At 46.3% G+C, this 20,743-nt stretch overlaps 1 protein-coding gene across 1 annotated transcript in view; it reads left to right on the top strand.

Moving 5' to 3' along the window:
* LOC121001666 (glutamate decarboxylase 1-like) overlaps positions 1-20,743 on the top strand; it is a 233,528-nt gene that overhangs the window by 156,216 nt on the left and 56,569 nt on the right. Inside the window, exon 11 of the mRNA XM_040432840.1 lies at positions 19,443-19,521. Within this exon, the coding sequence (XP_040288774.1) occupies positions 19,443-19,521 (79 nt within the window). The remainder of the gene's footprint in view (positions 1-19,442; positions 19,522-20,743) is intronic.

Here is a 20,743-nt window from a genome sequence, read left to right as displayed (position 1 = left end):
CACCTTGCGGCTGGCACCTGACTGCCCTGACGTCCCTAGACGGGTTCCTCACCCTTACGCCGATCACGTGCCTAAACCCTGGCTTTCCCTAAAATGTGCCCTAGATAGTGAACGGGCCGGTGGGATCGCTAGTCCGCACCACTGACACTAAGAGGGAAACACCAGGGAGAGGACAGACAATACAGACAAACACATACACCCAGGTGGGCGACCACAGCAGACCACAAAGGTCCAACAGGGATCCGGAGGGTAGCGTTCTGGACCAACAACCAGAGAACGCAGCAACACAGCTCCAGAGGGTCAGAATAGATGTCCAGGCAGGAAGCTCTATATCTGGCAACCAGAGAAGTGTGAGAGGGGAATATAAGGAGGTTGGGAGTGCTGGACAAGGAACAGCTGAGGAGAAGGAGCTACGGATCCCTGAGTGAGCCAAAAAGGGTTGCAAAGCAAACCCAGCAAGCTACCATAAGGAAACAGCCCTATCTTACATAGAGCGCGCAGCCAACCGCTGCGACTTCCTGACCCCGGGTATAACGGAGTCAGGCGTGGTTCTTGACACCCTCGTGACACTAATATATTGGAATTGTCCATATTGCTTCCTTTGCTGGCTGGATAATTTTTTCCATCCCATTATACACAGCTTGTTTCCATGGTTACGCACCCTGCAATCCAGCAGCAGTGGCCACGCTTGCACACTACAGGAAAGAGTGCCAGCTTATGTGTGCTCACACAGTCCTGGCTGCCAGAGAGGCTGGCGCTCTTTCCTATGGTGTGCAAGCACGAACCACCACTGCTGGATTTCAGGTTAGTCCTTACCATGGAAACGTCGTAGAACGTGAACAGAAAGCAAAATGGACAATCACAATACATTAGTAAGTGCTACTTGCTGAACTGAGACAACCCCTTTAGTAGTCCCACAAGGAGACTATAACAGACAATATTTTGATTGTTTTTAAAATGCAATGCACTATCCCTATAGTGCATTGCATTTTATATTTCAATCTTTTTATTAATTTTCAACAAAGGTATTTGTGGATGCAGCCACCAGGTTGAATCAGACATGTTATTGTACAATGAAATTGCTCCTCTGCATTCAGCCAAAGGAGAGCGAACATTGGTTACAGCTCCCATTTACATTCTCAAATCAACGCACCAAGGCATCCGCATGGATGCTGCCAAACTTGGTGCTTGGTATATCAAAGAGTGTACTTCTTAAGAGAAAATTAAGGAACATAGTGAACAATATATAGCAAAATAGGTAAAACAATAACTGACTCTCATAGTACCAAAGTGTATTCCTAGTGTTTTGATCTAATTTGTGTAGTTTTTATGGTTGTCAAGGTGCATGTCTGGGGTGTTGCTTCCAAGTCTCCCATACGCTTTCCACCCTTCTCCTATTGATTATGGATTCTGGTAGCGACATGTTGTGTTCAGAGTTCTCTGCACTTCATCTGTCTTTGGGAAAGGGGGGGTCTATCTGCATCCAATGGCGAGTGATTACCAATTTGGTGCTAAGGAATATATGTCCAATTAGTGGTCTAATTAGGGGTGCAAATCGACGGATACCTACAAATAGTAGTGCTAGATCTGGGAGTGGCATTATTCTCTCAGAACAGAATTCGGAGATCAGTATGAATATTTCCAGCAACATGGAGACACTCCCGGTTAGATCCCACTTGGGCTGTGTGGAGCAAAGTACCAGTGGAGGAGTGTTTTCACGCCCGCTTCGTAGTGGGTTGTGCATTTAAATGTGGTGGTTAGGTAAGCTATAGCTTTGGTCCAGTCTTCTTTAGAGTAGACCTGTTGTAGGTCTGCTTCCCAGGTTAGAATGGGGGAGGTTTTAACGAACGTTCTTGTCACTGAGGATGTCATATATGTGTTTAGTGGCTTTGGTGGAGAGTGCTGGTGTCTGGAATAGTCTGAGGTCAGAGTTAAATCTAAGAGGGGAGAGAAGTAGTGGGCTCAGGTAATGTCGTATTCTTAAATAGTTGTAGAATTCTTTGTGTGGGATCGGGAAAGCTGCTTGGATTTGTTCGAAACATTTTATTGAATTACCCTCTACCAGTTGTGCAGTGTTTCTAACCCCTGATTGATACCAGATGGTAAGATCCATCTCCCAAATAGTCATTTCCAGTGTGGACATAGTTATGAGTAGTGTTGGAAGGGTGTCTGTTTTCCCATTAGAGGATTGTATATGAATCCAAAGAGCAATTGCATGTTGTGTTATGAGTAGAGTTGAGCGAACACCTGGATGTTCGAGAAGTTCGGCCGAACTTCCCGGAAATGTTCGGGATCCGAACCCGACCCGAACTTCGTCCCGAACCCGAACCCCATTGAAGTCAATGGGGACCCGAACTTTTGGGCACTAAAAAGGCTGTAAAACAGCCCAGGAAAGAGCTAGAGGGCTGCAAAAGGCAGCAACATGTAGGTAAATCCCATGCAAACAAATGTGGATAGGGAAATGAATTTAAAAAAAAAAAAAAAAAAAAAAAATGAACCAATATCAATTGGACAGAGGTCCCATAGCAGAGAATCTGGCTTCACGTCAGCAGAGAATCAGTCTCTTCATGCCATAGCAAAGAATCTGGCTTCATGTCAGCAGAGAATCAGTCTCTTCATGCCATAGCAGAGAATCTGGCTTCATGTCAGCGCAGAATCAGTCTTCATGTCATAGCAGAGAATCAGGTTTCATGTCACCCACCACTTGAACAGGCCACTGTCACATATTTTGGCCCAGGCACCCAGGCAGAGGAGAGAGGTCCCGTGACAGAGAATCTGGCCTTATGTCAGCACAGAATCAGTCTTCATGTCATAGCAGAGAATCAGGCTTCACGTCACCCACCACTGGAACAGGCCACTGTCACACATTTAGGCCCCGGCACCCAGACAGAGGAGAGGTTCATTCAACTTTGGGTTGCCCCGCAATATAATGGTAAAATGAAAATAAAAATAGTATTGAATGAGGAAGTGCCCTGGAGTAGAATAATATATTGTTAAGGGGAGGTAGTTAATATCTAATCTGCACAAGGGATGGACAGGTCCTGTGGGATCCATGCCTGGTTCATTTTTATGAACGTCAGCTTGTCCACATTGGCTGTAGACAGGCGGCTGCGTTTGTCTGTAATGACGCCCCCTGCCGTGCTGAATACACGTTCAGACAAAACGCTGGCCGCCGGGCAGGCCAGCACCTCCAAGGCATAAAAGGCTAGCTCTGGCCACGTGGACAATTTGGAGACCCAGAAGTTGAATGGGGCCGAACCATCAGTCAGTACGTGGAGGGGTGTGCACAGGTACTGTTCCACCATGTTAGTGAAATGTTGCCTCCTGCTAACATGTTCCGTATCAGGTGGTGGTGCAGTTAGCTGTGGCGTGGTGACAAAACTTTTCCACATCTCTGCCATGCTAACCCTGCCCTCAGAGGAGCTGGGCGTGACACAGCTGCGTTGGCGACCTCTTTGCTCCTCCTCTGCCTTCGCCTTGGGCTTCCACTGGTTCCCCTGTGACATTTGGGAATGCTCTCAGTAGCGCGTCTACCAACGTGCGCTTGTACTCGCGCATCTTCCTATCACGCTCCAGTGTAGGAAGTAAGGTGGGCACATTGTCTTTGTACCGGGGATCCAGCAGGGTGGCAACCCAGTAGTCCGCACACGTTAAAATGTGGGCAACTCTGCTGTCGTTGCGCAGGTACTGCAGCATGTAGTCGCTCATGTGTGCCAGGCTGCCCAGAGGTAAGGACAAGCTGTCCTCTGTGGGAGGCGTATCGTCATCGTCCTGTGTTTCCCTCCAGCCACGCACCAGTGATGGGCCCGAGCTGCTTTGGGTGCCACCCCGCTGTGAACATGCTTCATCCTCATCCTCCTCCACCTCCTCCTCATCCTCGTCTTCCTCGTCCTCCAGTAGTGGGCCCTGTCTGGCCACATTTGTACCTGGCCTCTGCTGTTGCAAAAAACCTCCCTCTGAGTCACTTTGAAGAGACTGGCCTGAAAGTGCTAAAAATGACCCCTCTTCCTCCTCTTCCTCCTGGGCCACCTCCTCTTCCATCATCGCCCTAAGTGTTTTCTCAAGGAGACATAGAAGTGGTATTGTAACGCTGATAACGGCGTCATCGCCACTGGCCATGTTGGTGGAGTACTCGAAACAATGCAACAGGGCACACAGGTCTCGCATGGAGGCCCAGTCATTGGTGGTGAAGTGTGTCTGATCCGCAGTGCGAGTATGCTTTCCCTTAGTGCTGAATGCGGTGTTTTTCACAAAAATAATAACTACTGATGTCCAAAGGACTAATATACACCTATTAATTCAGCACCTATTCCAAAGTACCTAATACTTAACTTTTATTGGTGTGCTAGTAAAATAAACTGGTAACTTGATTAAATGTTAAAAATTCCAGTGCGTCGCAGTCCTCACTTGTCTATTACAGTTACTATAGTGTTATACAGCATCCCCTTTCACAATGTGGGGTACAGGTCGCTCCTAATCATCAATGATGCAGCTGGCTGCGCGCTGCCAGCATGCTATAGACCTAGTGTTGCGATTCCCCTTATGCTGTTTGGGGCTGCACACTGCACTGTATTAAAACTGAAGCCTCACGCTGCCCCCCGACATGTTTCGCCGTGACCGGCGTCTTCAGGGGTCAGTCGCAGTGCGACTGACCCGTGCGTGCTGCAGCTGAAACTCCACTATGGCCTGCTGCTGCTCGCACAGTCTGTCCAGCATATGCAAGGTGGAGTTCCACCTGGTGGGTATGTCGCATATGAGGTGGTGAGCGGGAAGGCCGAAGTTACGCTGTAGCGCAGACAGGCGAGCAGCGGCAGGGTGTGAACGCCGGAAGCGCGAACAGACGGCCCGCACTTTATGCAGCAGCTCTGACATGTCGGGGTAGTTGCGAATGAACTTCTGCACCACCAAATTCAGCACATGCGCCAGGCAAGGGATGTGCGTCAAACCGGCTAGTCCCAGAGCTGCAACGGTATTTCGCCCATTATCGCACACCACCAGGCCGGGCTTGAGGCTCACCGGCAGCAACCACTCGTCGGTCTGTTGTTCTATACCCCCCCACAACTTCTGTGCGGTGTGGGGCCTGTCCCCCAAACATATGAGTTTCAGAATGGCCTGCTGACGTTTACCCCGGGCTGTGCTGAAGTTGGTGGTGAAGGTGTGTGGCTGACTGGATGAGCAGGTGGAAGAAGAGGAGGAGGAAGCTGAGTAGGAGGAGGAGGAGACAGGAGGCAAAGAATGTTGCCCTGCGATCCTTGGCGGTGGAAGGACGTGCGCCAAGCAGCTCTCCGCCTGGGGCCCAGCCGCCACTACATTTACCCCGTGTGCAGTTAGGGAGATATAGCGTCCCTGGCCGTGCTTACTGGTCCACGTATCTGTGGTTAGGTGGACCTTGCCACAGATGGCGTTGCGCAGTGCACACTTGATTTTATCGGACACTTGTTTGTGCAGGGAAGGCACGGCTCTCTTGGAGAAGTAGTGGCGGCTGGGAACAACATACTGTGGGACAGCTATCGACATGAGCTGTTTGAAGCTGTGTGTGTCCACCAGCCTAAATGACAGCATTTCATAGGCCAGTAGTTTAGAAATGCTGGCATTCAGGGCCAGGGATCGAGGGTGGCTAGGTGGGAATTTACGCTTTCTCTCAAATGTTTGTGAGATGGAGAGCTGAACGCTGCCGTGTGACATGGTTGAGATGCTTGGTGACGCAGGTGGTAGTGTTGGTGGTACATCCCATGTTTGCTAGGCGGCAGGTGCCAACGTTCCTCCAGAGGCGGAGGAAGAGGCCGAGGCGGCGGCGGCAGCAGCAGCAGAAGAGGCCGAGGCGGCAGCAGCAGAAGAGGTAGCAGGGGGAGCCTGAGTGACTTCTTTGTTTTTAAGGTGTTTACTCCACTGCAGTTCATGCTTTGCATGCAGGTGCCTGGTCATGCATGTTGTGCTAAGGTTCAGAACGTTAATGCCTCGCTTCAAGCTCTGATGGCACATCGTGCAAACCACTCGGGTCTTGTCGTCAGCACATTGTTTGAAGAAGTGCCATGCCAGGGAACTCCTTGAAGCTGCCTTTGGGGTGCTCGGTCCCAGATGGCGGCGGTCAGTAGCAGGCGGAGTCTCTTGGCGGCGGGTGTTCTGATTTTGCCCACTGCTCCCTCTTTTGCTACGCTGCTGGCTCGGTCTCACCACTGCCTCTTCCTCCGAACTGTGAAAGTCAGTGGCACGACCTTCATTCGTCCCCTGCATCGTCTTCCACCCAGTCTTGATCCCTGACCTCCTGTTCAGTCTGCACACTGCAGAAAGACGCAGCAGTTGGCACCTGTGTTTCGTCATCATCAGAGACGTGCTGAGGTGGTATTCCCATGTCCTCATCATCAGGAAACCATAAGTGGTTGTGTGTTAGTGCATTCTCTCTCTTCCACCCCTGGGGAAGGGCTAGGTGGATGCCCTTGGGAAACCCTGGCAGCAGAGTCTTCAAACAGCATAAGAGACTGCTGCATAACTTGTGGCTCAGACAGTTTCCCTGATATCCATGGGGGTGATGTGACAGACCGATGGGCTTGGTTTTCATGCGCCATCTGTGCGCTTTCTGCAGAAGACTGGGTGGGAGATAATGTGAACGTGCTGGATCCACTGTCGGCCACCCAATTGACTAATGCCTGTACCTGCTCAGGCCTTACCATCCTTAGAACGGCATTGGGCCCCACCAAATATCGCTGTAAATTCTGCTGGCTACTGGGACCTGAGGTAGTTGGTTCACTAGGACGTGTGGCTGTGGCAGAACGGCCACGTCCTCTCCCAGCACCAGAGGGTCCACTAACACCACCACGACCATGTCCACGTCCGCGTCCCTTATTAGATGTTTTTCTCATTGTTCCCGTTCACCACAATTTTGAGAATTGCAAATTTGGGAATAGTTTTTCAACCCAGAACAAAAAGTGTGCTTTTACGGTCACTACAAATAACTTGACCAGCTAAAACAGTACAGATTTGGTTGAATAGAAATGTGAGGCCTGTTTTTTTTTTGCGCTGTGTGACAGGTATAGGTTTAATCACAGAATTAGACTTGTATCTGCACGGTAGCGTGTGTGCTAAATTTTCTGAATGACACTATCAGCACCTTCAATGTAAGATATCCTTTTTGGGATAGATTTCAAGTAGGCCTCATATAGCAGAAACTAGTTATTTTGAGAATGGCAAATCTGGGAATAGTTTTTCAACCCAGAACAAAAACTGTGCTTTTACGGTCACTACAAATAACTTGACCAGCTAAAACAGTGCAAATTTGGTTGAATAGAAATGTCAGGTCTATTTTTTAGGCGCTGGGTGACAGGCTCAACTTGCCCCTGATGTAGTATATGGCCAAAAAATAACCACACTATTGATGGTTAAATGCACTTGGGTGACACAGGCTCAGCCTGCAGCTGATGTAGTATATGGCCAAAAAATAACCACACTATTGATGGTTAAATGCACTTCGGTGACACAGGCTCAGCCTGCAGCTGATGTAGGATATAGCAAAAAATAACTACACTATTGATGGTTAAATGCACTTGGGTGACACAGGCTCAGCCTGCAGCTGATGTAGTTTATAGCACAAAATAACCACACTATTGATGGTTAAATACACTTGGTGATAGCTTGTGCTGGCGCACCACAAGCCACAAAATGGCCGCCGATCACCCCAATAAAAAGTGATCTAAAAACGCTCTGGGCAGCCTCAAAAAAGTGAGCAAGTCGATATTAGCACTTCAATGATCCACAGCTGCAGATCGATCACAGAATGAAGTCTTTTGGAGGAGTTAATCTGCCTAATCTCGCCCTAACGTCGCAGCTGCAACCTCTCCCTATGCTTGAATCAGCAGAGTGACGTGCAGCGCTACGTGACCCAAGCTTATATAGAGGCTGGGTCACATGCTGCACTGGCCAATCACAGCCATGCCAATAGTAGGCAAGGCTGTGATGGCCTCTTGGGGCAAGTAGTATGACACTTGTTGATTGGCTGCTTTGCAGCCTTTCAAAAAGCGCCAAGAAAGCGCCGAACACCGAACCCAGACTTTTACGAAAATTTTCGGGTTCGGGTCCGTGTCACGGACACCCCAAAATTCGGTACGAACCCGAACTATACAGTTCGGGTTCGCTCATCCCTAGTTATGAGTAAGGTGTTCTGAGTATCTCTCCTCCAAACATAATTAAGCAATGTATCTCTTAAAGAGCCTTTGCCTAAAGAGAACTCTTCTATTTGTATCCATGGTTTCTGTTGGTCATTCATCCACCATTCCTTTAGGAAGGAAAGTCCTATAGCTCTATTATAGTCTCTCAAAGATGGTAAGCTAATACCTCCCACTCTCTTCCTCCTAGTCAACAGGGATAGTCATTTTTTATTTTTTTTTGTATTCCAGATATACCTGTTCAGGAGCTTCTGAGCCTTTTTAAAGTAAGTGTTTGGGATGTGTATGGGCAATGCACAGAATATGTATATTTAGTTTGGAGAGGGTCATCATTTGAAAGGATCACACCTTACCTATCCATGACAGTTTATTTAATGCAAAGTCATTGAGGTCCTGTTCCATAGTGTCCTGTAGCGGTATAAAGTAATTAGTGTAGAGGAGTGTGCATGGTGATGTAAGGTGTATGGCCAGATATGTAATTTAGTTGTGTGCCAGTCTAGTTGGAATGTGGATTTAAGGATGTGTAGGTCATCTGGGGGTATCAATATAGGCAGGCCTGTGATTTGGCTTTGTTGACTTTGTAATATGATAAAGTGCCAATGTTTGAAATTACGTCCATAGCTTTGGTCAAGGATATAACACAATTGTATGTGCGTGGTTGCCAATGGTGATTCCAGCTATCTCTGCTTTATTCCTAATATGTTGTGCTAAAGGTTCTAGGGCAAGAATGAATATTAGTGGCGAAAGGGGGCATCCCTGAAGTGACCCGTTTGTGATGTTAAATCTTCGAGATGTTACTCAATTTGTGTAGACTTGTGCAGATGGATTTGAATAGGGGCTAGAGATGGCGTGTTTGATTAGGCCCTGAAATCCAAACTGGTCCAGCACAGAAAAGGCGTATGACCATCTTGAATGCCTTCTCTGCGTCAAGAGTCACAGCGAGAAGTGGGGTCTTATTTAATTCTGCGTAGTTGACGATATCTAGGAGCCTTCTGGTATTGTCCGCTACTTGGCGTCCCTTAATCCTGTTTGGTCTGGTTTGATGAGTGAAGGCAGTAAGGGGACTAGGTGGTTTGCGATCAGTTTGGAGAATATTTTGTCTTAGTTAAGCAGTGAAATGGGTCTAAAGTTTTGAGGGACATTATTGGGTTTACCTGGTTTGGGAAGAGTTATTATAAGCGCTGTTTGCATTTCAATTGGGAATGGTATACCTCTGGCAGCCCTTTTACATACAGAAGTTAAAGCAGGCAGTGGTAACACCCCTGCCTAAGAAACCGGCGCTACCTGTGACCGATCTGAGTAACCTTAGACTGATTTCGGGACTGCCGTTCGCTGCAAAGATAAGTTAGAGGGAGGTTGTTGCAAAACTACAGGGATATCTGGAGGCCAATCACATTCTTGACGACTTCCAGTCAGGATTCTGACTCGGAAGGGGTACTGAGACCACTCTGGTCAATGTCCAGGACGATCTACTGATGGCATTAGACCAGAATGACTCTATGGTCCTAGTCCTTCTGGACCGATCATCCACTTTTGACACTATTGACCATCAAGTGTTACTGAACCGGTTGAAAGTAGTAGCCGGACTAGATGGAAAGACCTTGGCATGGATAGTCTCATTTCTCCAGGACAGGGTACGATGAGTGAAGCTGGGGGTATTTCACTCAGCCGATCTTCCACTGTCCTGTGGAGTACCACAAGGCTCTGCACTATCTCCAGTCTTGTTCAACATCTATCTGAGACCATTGGCCAACATCAGAAGCCACAATCTTCAGTTTCATGTTTATGCAAATGATACACAACTGTACTTTAGGCTTGCCAAAGGTACAGTTGATCAAGTCGATCTGGCCGGATGTCTCTTGGAGATCGATCACTGGATGAGTACCAATTATTTAAAGCTTAATGGCACCAAAACTGAATGTATTACATTCAGTGACCAGAAAATTACACCCTCAGCACCCCAATGGCCATTGTCTCTGAGACAGCCATCCAGGTCAGGGACTTGGGAGTGGTTTTGGACTCCAGATTAACCCTGGCTCCTCAGATAAATCAGGTGGTTAGTACCTGCCACTACCAGCTGAAACTTCTGAGGAGGATACTAAAATACATCAAATCCCCTCTAAGGAAAGCCTTGGTCGGAGCAGCGATCAGCAGTCAGTTGGACAATTGTAATGCCTTGTACATGGGACTCCCTAAGAAGAACTTGCATAGACTTCAACTTGTTCAGAATGCCGCAGCAAGGCTACTAACTGGAGTTGCCCGCCGAGAGCATATCACTCCCTCTCTTAATCCCTTGCACTGGCTCCCTGTCCAACAACGGGTGATGTTCAAGATTGGATGCTTCATGCATAGGGTATTCCATGGTGTGGGGCTCTTGTACCTGCGACGTAAATTCACCAGGTACGCCCCTTTGAGGACATTGAGGTCTAGTAACTCTGCAAATTTTAACATCCCGCAAGTTAATAAGATCAGACGTGGAGGTAGTGTCATGCCCTGCTCACGTTATGTGCGGAGGTCTGCCAGGCTAGCAGCACATGTGTAGTTTGTTTTGGGTTTGGATTTGAGCTGTATCCGCCTCCTTCCAGGTGCACTGGGTGGGGTCGTTTGTATGAGTTTAAATTACTCCCTTTCCCAGTGTCCTGTGCGGGTTATAGCTTCTATCTTGCTCTGTGGAAGGAAGGAAAGAATTTCTGTTTATGCTCAGCTACAGATAAGTTGGTTTTGTTTCTCTCTCTTGTTTTCTGTCTAGGCTGTTAGGGAGACACCTGCTCCCTCCTTGCTTGAGGAAGCAGGCTGTCTCTTTTCCCCTTTTCCACTATCTTAGGGATCTTAGGGTTTCTTCAGCCTTAGGCACGGGGGCACGTTTATTCCCACCTTCAGGTTCTCAACGTGGGCACAGAAGTCCAGGGAGAGTTGGTAGGGATTTTCTAGGAGGTGACCTTTATCCACAGCTTCGGGCCTAGACACTTGTTTCATGGTTTTCTGTGTTTCTATTGTATCTTGTATCCTACCCAGCGTGACATTATAACCTGCCAATACTTAGACTGCCATTTCTCAGCTGCTTTGAGATGGAGTCAATGGATGTGCTAGTTGATCGCATGCAGGGATTATCCCTAGAGGTTGCTGATCTGCGTAATTCGGTCACACAGTGTCAGAATGCTCTGGCATCAGGTGCAATAGGAGGAAGTCAAATTTTTGGGAAGCCTAGAGTCGCTCTCCCTGATTGATTTGCAGGGGGTGTGGATGACTTTGTCCGCTTTAGAGAGTCATGCAAGCTGTATTTTCGGCTGCGTCCATCTTCATCTGGTGATGACAGTCAGAGGGTAGGGATAATCATATTCCTGCTTAAAGGAGATGCGCAATCCTGGTCCTTTTCTCTGCCGTCCGGTTCTCTGTCCCTCTGGTCGGTGGAGTAATTTTTTAAAGCCTTGGGATTAATTTATGATGACCCAGATCGGGTCTCGATGGCGGAATCTAAATTGCATAATTTATTACAAGGTGAATATACTGCAGAGGCTTACTGCGTTGAATTTAGGAGATGGGCTACTGAGTCAGAGTGGAATGACCCTGCGCTACGTAGTCAGTTTTGTCAGGGGTTGTCTGAGAGATTAAAAGATGCCCTTGCTTTTCATGAGTACCCGGATACATTGGAGAATGCTATGTCTTTGGCAGTACGGTTAGATAGACGTATTAGAGAGAGGTGTAAGGTTCCCTCCGCGCGAGGGATCCCTTCTGTGAGTGGATTAGTTTCCCCTGTTCTCCAGGGTAATATGACAGGTAACTCTGGGGTAGGGGAGGAACCCATGCAGCTGGGTCAGGTGTCTTTCCGTTCTGGTAATAGGAACTTTAGGAGGTTGCATAAGCTATGTTATTACTGTGGAGAAAGTGGTCATTTTTATTTTTGCTTGTCCTTTAGTTAAACCGCATGTTAATGATAAAGAATCACAAAGAGGTTTACAAAAAGAAAAAAAAAAAAACATCCCTGACTCTTGGTAGTGTGAATTTAATGTTGAAGTATTCCTTGACTGTGGTGCTGGGGTAAACCTTATTGATTTTCTTTTTCTTCAAAATCTGGGCCTAAGTACTTGCACTTTAGAAAGAGAGATTCCGTTTTTCGCAATTGACTCTTCCCCTCTTTCTCAAAGGAGTCTCACTCATATTGCTCATGGTATTCAGTTAAGGGTGGGTGATTCACATGTTGAGATCATGTCTTGTTTTGTCATGAAGGACTTGCCCGTTCCTATAGTCTTTGGGTTACCGTGGTTGACAAAACATAACCCAATTATAGATTGGCAGGCAAGACAGATCACTGGTTGGAGTGAATTTTGTTCGGTCAATTGTCTTGGCACATCTATCTCTGGTGTGTCTACTACGGTTTTACCTCAGTATCTCTCAGATTTTGCGGATGTCTTTTCGGAGGGTGGGGTTCAGGAATTGCCTCCTCATTGTGACTGTTTGTTCAGTTAATCTCATCCCAGGGGCTAAGTTGCCAAAGTCTCGACTGTATAATCTTTCTCAACCTGAAAGAGAGGTCATGCGGAAGTATATTGCCAAGAGTTTGGCAAAAGGTCATATTAGACCATCTAAGTCTCTGGTTGCAGTTTTTTTTATTCTTTGTAAAGAAAAAGGATGGATCGCTTAGACCTTGTTTGGATTTCCGGGAATTGAACAGTATTTCGGTCCAGGATCCGTATCCCTTCCTTTGATCTCTGAACTTTTTGATCAAATTGTTGGAGCCAAGGTGTTCTCCAAGTTAGATTTAAGAGGGGCCTACAATCTGATCAGAATCAAGGAAGGGGATGAGTGGAAAACTGCCTTCAACACGCACGAGGGTCATTTCGAGAATCTGGTTATGCCTTTTGGGTTAACTAACGCGCCAGCAGTGTTTCAGCGATTTGTCAATGACATTTTCCATCATTTTGTGGGAAGGTTCGTGGTAATTTACTTGGATGACATTCTAATTTACTCTCCTGATCTGAAGACCCATCAGGATCACATGAGACAGGTTTTGTCGATCCTTCGGGAGAATAAATTATATGTCAAATTGGAGAAATGTGTGTTTTCTGTGCAGGAGCTTCCGTTTCTGGGATCTGCTTTCTGACTCTGGTTTTCGTATGGACCCTGAAAAGGTCCGGGCGGTTCTGGAATGGGACCAACCGGAGAATCAGAAAGCTTTGATGCGGTTTTTGGGGTTTACCAGTTATTATAGAAAATTTATCTTGAACTTTTCTACCATTGTAAAACCTCTGACCGATATGACTAAGAAGGGCGTTGACTTCTCTGTCTGGTCGGAGGAGGCATTGCAGGCCTTTTCAGCTATTAAGGAGTGTTTTGCGTCTGCTCCCATTCTGATGCAGCCCGATGTGTCTCAGCCATTTGTGGTGGAGGTGGATGCGTCAGAGGTGGGGGTTGGAGCAGTGTTGTCGCAGGGTTCATCTCCTGGCAAATGGGTTCCGTGTGCTTTTTTTTCCAAGAAGCTCTCGGTCGCCGAGAGGAATTATGATGTAGGAGATAGAGAATTGCTGGCCATTAAATTGGCCTTTGAGGAATGGCGTCACTGGTTGGAGGGGGCATCTCATCCCGTTACGGTATATACTGATCATAAGAATTTGGCTTACCTGCAATCTGCCAAGCGTCTGAATGCTAGACAGGCTAGATGGTCATTGTTCTTTACTAGGTTCAATTTTGTGGTTACTTTTCGCCCAGGGGTTAAAAACATCAAGGCAGATGCATTGTCTTGTAGTTTTCCTGGTAGAGGTGATTCAGAGGATCCTGCTCTGATTTTGGCTGATGGGGTGGTGGTCTCCGCTCTGTACCCCGAATTGGAGATGGAGATGTTGGGAGTCCAGGACCCCTGATTCTTTTCCCCCTGTGAGGTTGTTTGTTCCTGATGGACTGCGATACAAGGTATTCAAGGAACATCACGATACTGTCCTTGCTGGACATCCTGGTGGCAAGTCCACCTTTGATCTTATTTCCTGGAGGTTCTGGTGGCCCGGGTTACGCAAGAGTGTTGAGGATTACGCAGCATCTTGTGAGACCTGTGCACGGTCAAAGGTTGCTCACACTCGACCTTCTGGTTCACTTCTTCCTTTGCCTATTCCATCTCGTCCTTGGACGCACTTGTCTATGGACTTTATTACGGATCTGCCGAGTTCCTCCGGGAAAACGGTGATTCTGGTGGTTGACTGTTTTAGTAAAATGGCTCACTTTGTATCGTTAGCTAGTTTGCCCAATGCCAAGACTCTTGCTCAGGTTTTTGTTGATAACATCGTGAAATTACATGGCATTCCCTCGGATGTGGTTTTTGATAGGGGCACGCAGTTTGTTTCCAGGTTTTGGAGGGCGTTCTGCTCTCGGCTTGGCATTCAACTTTCGCTCTCTTCGGCTTTTCATCCGCAGTAGAATGGTCAGACAGAGCGTACTAATCAAAACCTGGAGACCTACTTGAGGTGCTTTGTGGCTGAGAATCAGGAGGACTGGTCCTCATTCTTATCCCTAGCAGAGTTTGCTTTGAATAACCATAGGCAGGAGTCCACGGGTAAGTCGCCATTTTTTGGCGCATACGGTTTTCATCCTCAGTTTGGTACCTTTTCTGGGACTAGTTCCTCTGGGATGCCAGAGGAGGAGAGATTTTCTTCTGCCTTGTCTTCTATCTGGCGGAGGATCCAAGTGAATTTGGAGAAGATGGGTGAGAGGCATAAGCGAATGGCTGACAAGAGACGTATGACTGGTCCTGACCTGTGTGTGGGTGGTCTGGTGTGGTTATCTACTAAAAATATTAAACTGAGTGTGCCATCTTGGAAACTGGGTCCAAGATTTATTGGACCTTACAAAATATCTGCGGTTGTCAATCCAGTGGCGTTTCGTCTGGATCTTCCGCAGATCTGGAGGATCCATGATATGTTCCACAGGTCTTTACTGAAGAAATATGTGAAATCGGTGGAACCATCGCCATTGCCCCCTTCCCCTGTTCTGGTTGATGGAAATTTAGAGTTCGAGATCTCTAGGGTTCTTGACTCACGTGTTCTTCGGGGTTCCCTTCAGTACCTGGTGCACTGGAGGGGATACGGCCCCGAGGAGAGGATGTGGGTTCCGGCTGTGGATGTTAGTGCCAGCTGACTGGTGAGGGCCTTTCACAGGGCCCACCTGGATAAAGTTGGGCCGGGTTGTCCGGAGGTCACCCGTAGAAGGGGGGGGGTAGTGTCATGCCCTGCTCAGGTTATCAGCCAGCTAAGCGCATCGAGGCCCTAAGGGTAAGACTGCGTGTACACAAGACTATACATCATCATCATCATCCTCATCATCAAATGAGGAAGTAGCGGTTTGGTAAAATGTTTAGAATATTTCCCTGATAGACCATCTGGTCCAGGAGACTTGCCTTGGGGGAGAGATTTGATCACCAACTCAATCTCCTTGTCTGTGATGGGGTTAATGAGCTGTGTTAATTGGGTTTCATAAAGAGAAGGTAAGGATGCCTTTGTCAGGAGGTTTTGCACTAGTTTAGGGTGTGATTCTGGCAGCGGAATTTTTCCACCCAGGTTATATAGCTGTTCATAATTAGATCTGAATTGATCTACAATGTCTCTGGGTCCATGAGCTTCCCATTCTTGTGTTGGTGTAATATATGGGAGATTTGGGATCTGACATGTGTTGCTTTTAGTTTAGAGGCTAGGAGTTTTCCTGCCTTTATTTCCTTGGGCATAATATCTGGCTTTTTTACGTGATAAGGCTTTCTCATAGTTAAATAAAAGATTTCGTAGCTTCTCCCTTTCAGCTATTTCTGCCGATCGAGTTGCTGTTGATTTTGCTGCTTGTTAACCCGTTCCAGATTGGCCAGCTTAGCGAGTGTGGTGTTTGTCTCTTTCCCTGGCTTTCTTTGCTGGTGGCCTATTTTAATCAATAACCCCCTTACATATGCCTTGTGAGCTTGCCAAACAATGTAGGTATCTGACACAGAGTTGGCATTAAATATTCTATCAGGGGTTCTGTTATTTCATGGGAATATTTCTTGTGTCCCATTATGAATGTGTTGTTCCTCCAGACATGCGTCCGCTGCCCTTGAAATTGTTATTTCAGGGATAAGGTCATGGGGGCATGATCTGACCATTGTATGAGAATAAGTGGTGGATCTCGAGTGGAACAGGGTGGTGCGGTCTACTAGAAACGTGAGTACGAGGAGTGTGGAGGTGAAAAATAAGTGAAGTCTCGTTCAGTACTGTTGAGCCCGCCACACATCCATGAGTCTTTCTGCTTGCATGAAAGTTGACAAGCTTGTCTCGGGGCGGCTCATGTTAGTAGAGTCATTTGTTGGGTCGGCCACAGTATTGAAGTGTCACCTTTTTCATAAGCCTTTGAAAAAAGGCAGTTTGGTGTATATTAAGGGCACATAAGTTCACCAGTGTGTAGGTTATATTGTTGATAATGCAGACTAGAATAACATATCTGCCCTTGCTATCTATCTGTTGGGTTATCAGCGAGAAGACTATTGTTATAAGACGTGTATCTTTTTGCAGCAGGTGTGTCTCCTGCGTGCAGAATACGTCTGCATGTGCTTTTATTGCCTCTCTCCAAGTGTGAGCTCTCTTCTGAGGGCTATTTAACCCCTTGACAATTAAGTGACAACAGTTTAATCTCCATTGAATAAGTGGGTACATTGTAGCTGAATAAAGTGGGTAGAGTATTATAAGAAAGGGAAACTGAAAGATATAAATATATTTAAACAATAAACCAAAAGTGGAGAAGCTGTACTGCGTGATGCCGCTTACGGTAACATGGGGGAACAGTTCTATGTAGTGGCCTAGGACGTAGGCCAGTAGAAGCGGGTAGGTATGTTGTCATCTAAGTGGTGGTCATCTCTTGTGGGGTCCTCTTCTGTCGGGTGACTGTGTTCCATTTTTTGCACAATTGTGGAATGTTTAGGTTTCTTTTGTCTTTCTGTTGCTCCATGGGGATATTGTCACCGCCAGTTCTGTGAGAAGATCTGGCAGACGTTCTTCTCTACCTCTTGTATGATGTTCTTTGTTTTGGTTTCACTTTCTCATCTCCTTTCCTTCTGCCAGGTGTCACTTATTTTGACTAATCGTCTTCCTTTATAATCCCTCCCATACTGCCTCACTTTGCGGTTTATACTACTTCCTGGATGAGGTGTTCACTGCTGGAGGCTGCTTCTGCTGTTTGTTCAGATAAGTCATTTACTTTATTGTGTTTCCTTGCTGGCTTGATTCTAGGTGACCCTGACTCCATCCGTATTAAGTGCAGGGAGCCGGTGGTCGTGTCCCCTCACTATTATAGGGTTTTCAGGTGTCACACAGTATTAGGTACGCGGGCATGCAATCGTCTACCATACAGACCCTTGCATGTGCATAGCAGTCAGGGAGAGCTCTTAGGGTTTTATAGGGCTCACCTATAAGCTCCTTAGTTTGGGATCAAGCCAGTCGCTCATTTATTTATATGTTCCAGCTATCTGCTAACTTCATACGTGACAGATATTCAATTCCTGGAGTAATCGTTTACCTTCTTCAAAAGACTTTGCCACATGTAATATTCTTTCTGAGGAGATAAGTAATTTTAACGGATAACCCCATCTGTATGCAATGTTATGGCTACGTAATGCTGTTGTAATAGGCATGAAGGATCTACGCTGGCAGAGTGTGGCTTCGGATAAGTCAGTGTATAACTTGACCGTCTGGTATGGGGGGGCGACAAGTTTTTGCTTTTCCTTGCAGCTATCATCAAGGCTTCCTTAATGTGAAAAAAGTGTATTCTTGCCAGTGTGTTCTGGGGTATATCTTTATCCAGGAATTGTGGTTTTGGCCCCCTATGTTCTCTATCTATGATCATATCTTGGGATGTTACATCTGGAAGGAATATAGAAAAAAGCTTATGGAGGTAAGGCTGTAACTCACTAGGAGACACTGTCTCTGGAATGCCTCTAAACTTAATGTTGTTGCGGCGGGAACGGTCCTCCATGTCTGACATTTTTATTTTTAACACTTCTACCTCATCTGCCATATCATTGTATGCATCTATAACGCTATTTTGGGAGGTTGCATATTCCCCCATTTTCTTTTCAATATGTAATACTCTATCTTCTAGGTTTTGAATAGATGTTGATAGAGTAATAAGAAGTTGCACCATATCTGTATGTAGGGAGGTTTTCAGGGCTAGCAACATGTTTTTGAGAGTTTCTTCTGACACTGGTTTGTCAGTAGTGGGAAAATCAATAATGGACTCAGGCATTTGTGCCATAGAGGTAGAGTGCTGTATAGGTGCACTAACCTGGTTCAGAGTGGGCTTTTTAAGCCACAGCCTCTGCTTCTGAGGGCTGCAGGAAGGCGATGCATGGTTCTCCCTCGAGCGGCCGCCATCTTGTTGCTGTTGTATGTCCTGTTGCTGCATTCTAATGTCCTCTGGGGTCGGAGGCATGGAGTTCATCAAGAAGTGTAATGACAGCAGAGGTGCCAGATTGGAGGCTGGGGAGCATGAGCGTGGTGTTGGTGGCTTTGAGCATCTTCGGTGAAAGGTAGGAGAAGCTGCATGTTCGTGTGCCTTGGCGCCATCTTTGTTCCAGTCCCTCTCAAAGTATTGCTCCAGGTTGTTAGAGATCTTGGGTAATTGCCTTTTTGCTTTCCCCATCTTCAATAGGTGTTTCCCCATCAGTTTGCTGAGCTTTAACTTGCATGTAGCGAGATGGTGCTGCGGATTTGTCGCTTGATGCCAGAGCGCTTCAATTATGTGGCCATATCCCTCGGTGGCCTAACCACACTCCCTGTGCATTGCATTTTAATGTCAGTGTTATGCGGACATTGACCAGCAGGCTGTACAGGAGAGGCACAGCCTGCTGGAAAACACTCAAGGCTGGCTTGGGGCCTATGCCAGGCCCCAGCCAGCCTTTACGTGCATCTGCACCCCACAATCACATTTCTGGGGTGCTGATGGGAGACAGAGGGAGTCCACTCCCTCTATCACCGCTTACATGTGGTGGGCACCATTGCACATGGCATGTAAGGGGTTAAACAGCCCTGATCGGGACTCTTGAGAGTCCGGGATGTTAGAGCAGGAGCACGGCTCATATGAAAAGGCAGCGGCCCCTTAGTGACATTATTACAAACCTCTTTATTCTTAAATTCGTAGAATTTCTATGACTCTTTACATGTCTCTGAAAACATCTTGTTGACATCCACTTGCTGAAAGCCTAGAGCTTGAAAACGGTGAAGAATTAATGGGAAAAAAAGCCAGTCTTCGTGAAATAATAAATTTACAGTAATTTGTCCTCCATAGGGCTAATTCGGTGACCTGGAATCCACATAAAATGATGGGTGTTCCTCTTCAGTGTTCTGCAGTTCTCTTCAGGGAGAAGGTAATTATACCTCTTTTCTCTTGCTAATGGATTGCCTAAATAGAATACATTTGGTTAATTTGCGAGACAAACTTACTGTATAAACTGTACAATAATGCCATAGCCTGCCAAATACAAAATGTTCTACTGAAGTTGCTTTATCCACAAAAATTGAGTGCCATGGTTTTTCAGGTTTTGTTCGTATGGTGTTCATTACACACTAAAAATTACATTATGACATTATGATTACCTTTGTTTTTATTTTACTGATTTTTATGAATTGCCATATTCAGCGGCTTATTATTTTTTTGGTCTACAGAGCTGTGTAAGGGCTTTTTTTGGGGGGGGATTTGCTCTAGGTTTTTATTGGTACCATTTTGGGTTAAATTAGACTTTTTGATAACATTTTTTAAATTTATTTTTAATTTTTGTATTTTTTGAGGAGCAATGTGAACCCACAATGTCACGGGGGCTCTGATAGGAAGGCAGAGTGAGCCCTCTCCCTCTAATAACTTAGATGTTAGGTAGCAATTGACCACAGTATGAGGGGTTCAACAACCATGATTGGTGTTATAACTGGGATCTGCAGTTGCAGCCAACTATCGGTTGTATTATACAGCCAGCACACAGTTTATGGAGTGGTATCAACTGATGGCTCTGCTCCATAACCTCCTTGTACCATGCTAATGCACTGTTAAATCAAGGGTCATAAAGAAGTTTTGTCGGAATACGAATAAGTCACAGGGGCCTGATGGGATACACCCAAAGCTATAAAAAGAGGTTAGCGGTGAACTAGCAAAACCATTAACAGATTTATTTAACCAATCACTGGTAATAGGAGTCGTCACAGAAGATTGGAAATTAGCAAATGTTGTGCCCATTCACAAGAAAGGTAGTAGGGAGGAATCGGGCAACTATAGGCCAGTAAGCCTGACATCAATAGTGGGGGAATTAATGGAAACCATACTTAAGGAGAGGATTGTGGAACATTTAAAATCCCATGGATTGAAAGATGAAAAACAGCATGGGTTTACTTCAGGGAGATCATGTCAAACTAATCTTATTGTTTTATTTTTATTTTTTATTGGGTGACTAAATTAATAGATGGCGGAGGTGCAGTAGACATCGCTTATCTAGACTTTAGTAAGGCTTTTGATACTGTCCCACATAGAAGGCTTATCAATAAATTGCAGTCTTTGGGCTTGGACTCCCATATTGTTGAATGGATTAGGCAGTGGCTGAG

The sequence above is a fragment of the Bufo bufo genome, chromosome 5 (assembly GCF_905171765.1).
Source record: "Bufo bufo chromosome 5, aBufBuf1.1, whole genome shotgun sequence".
NCBI classification, from domain to species: Eukaryota; Metazoa; Chordata; class Amphibia; order Anura; family Bufonidae; genus Bufo; species Bufo bufo.
This window is presented reverse-complemented; position numbering and strand designations above follow the sequence as displayed.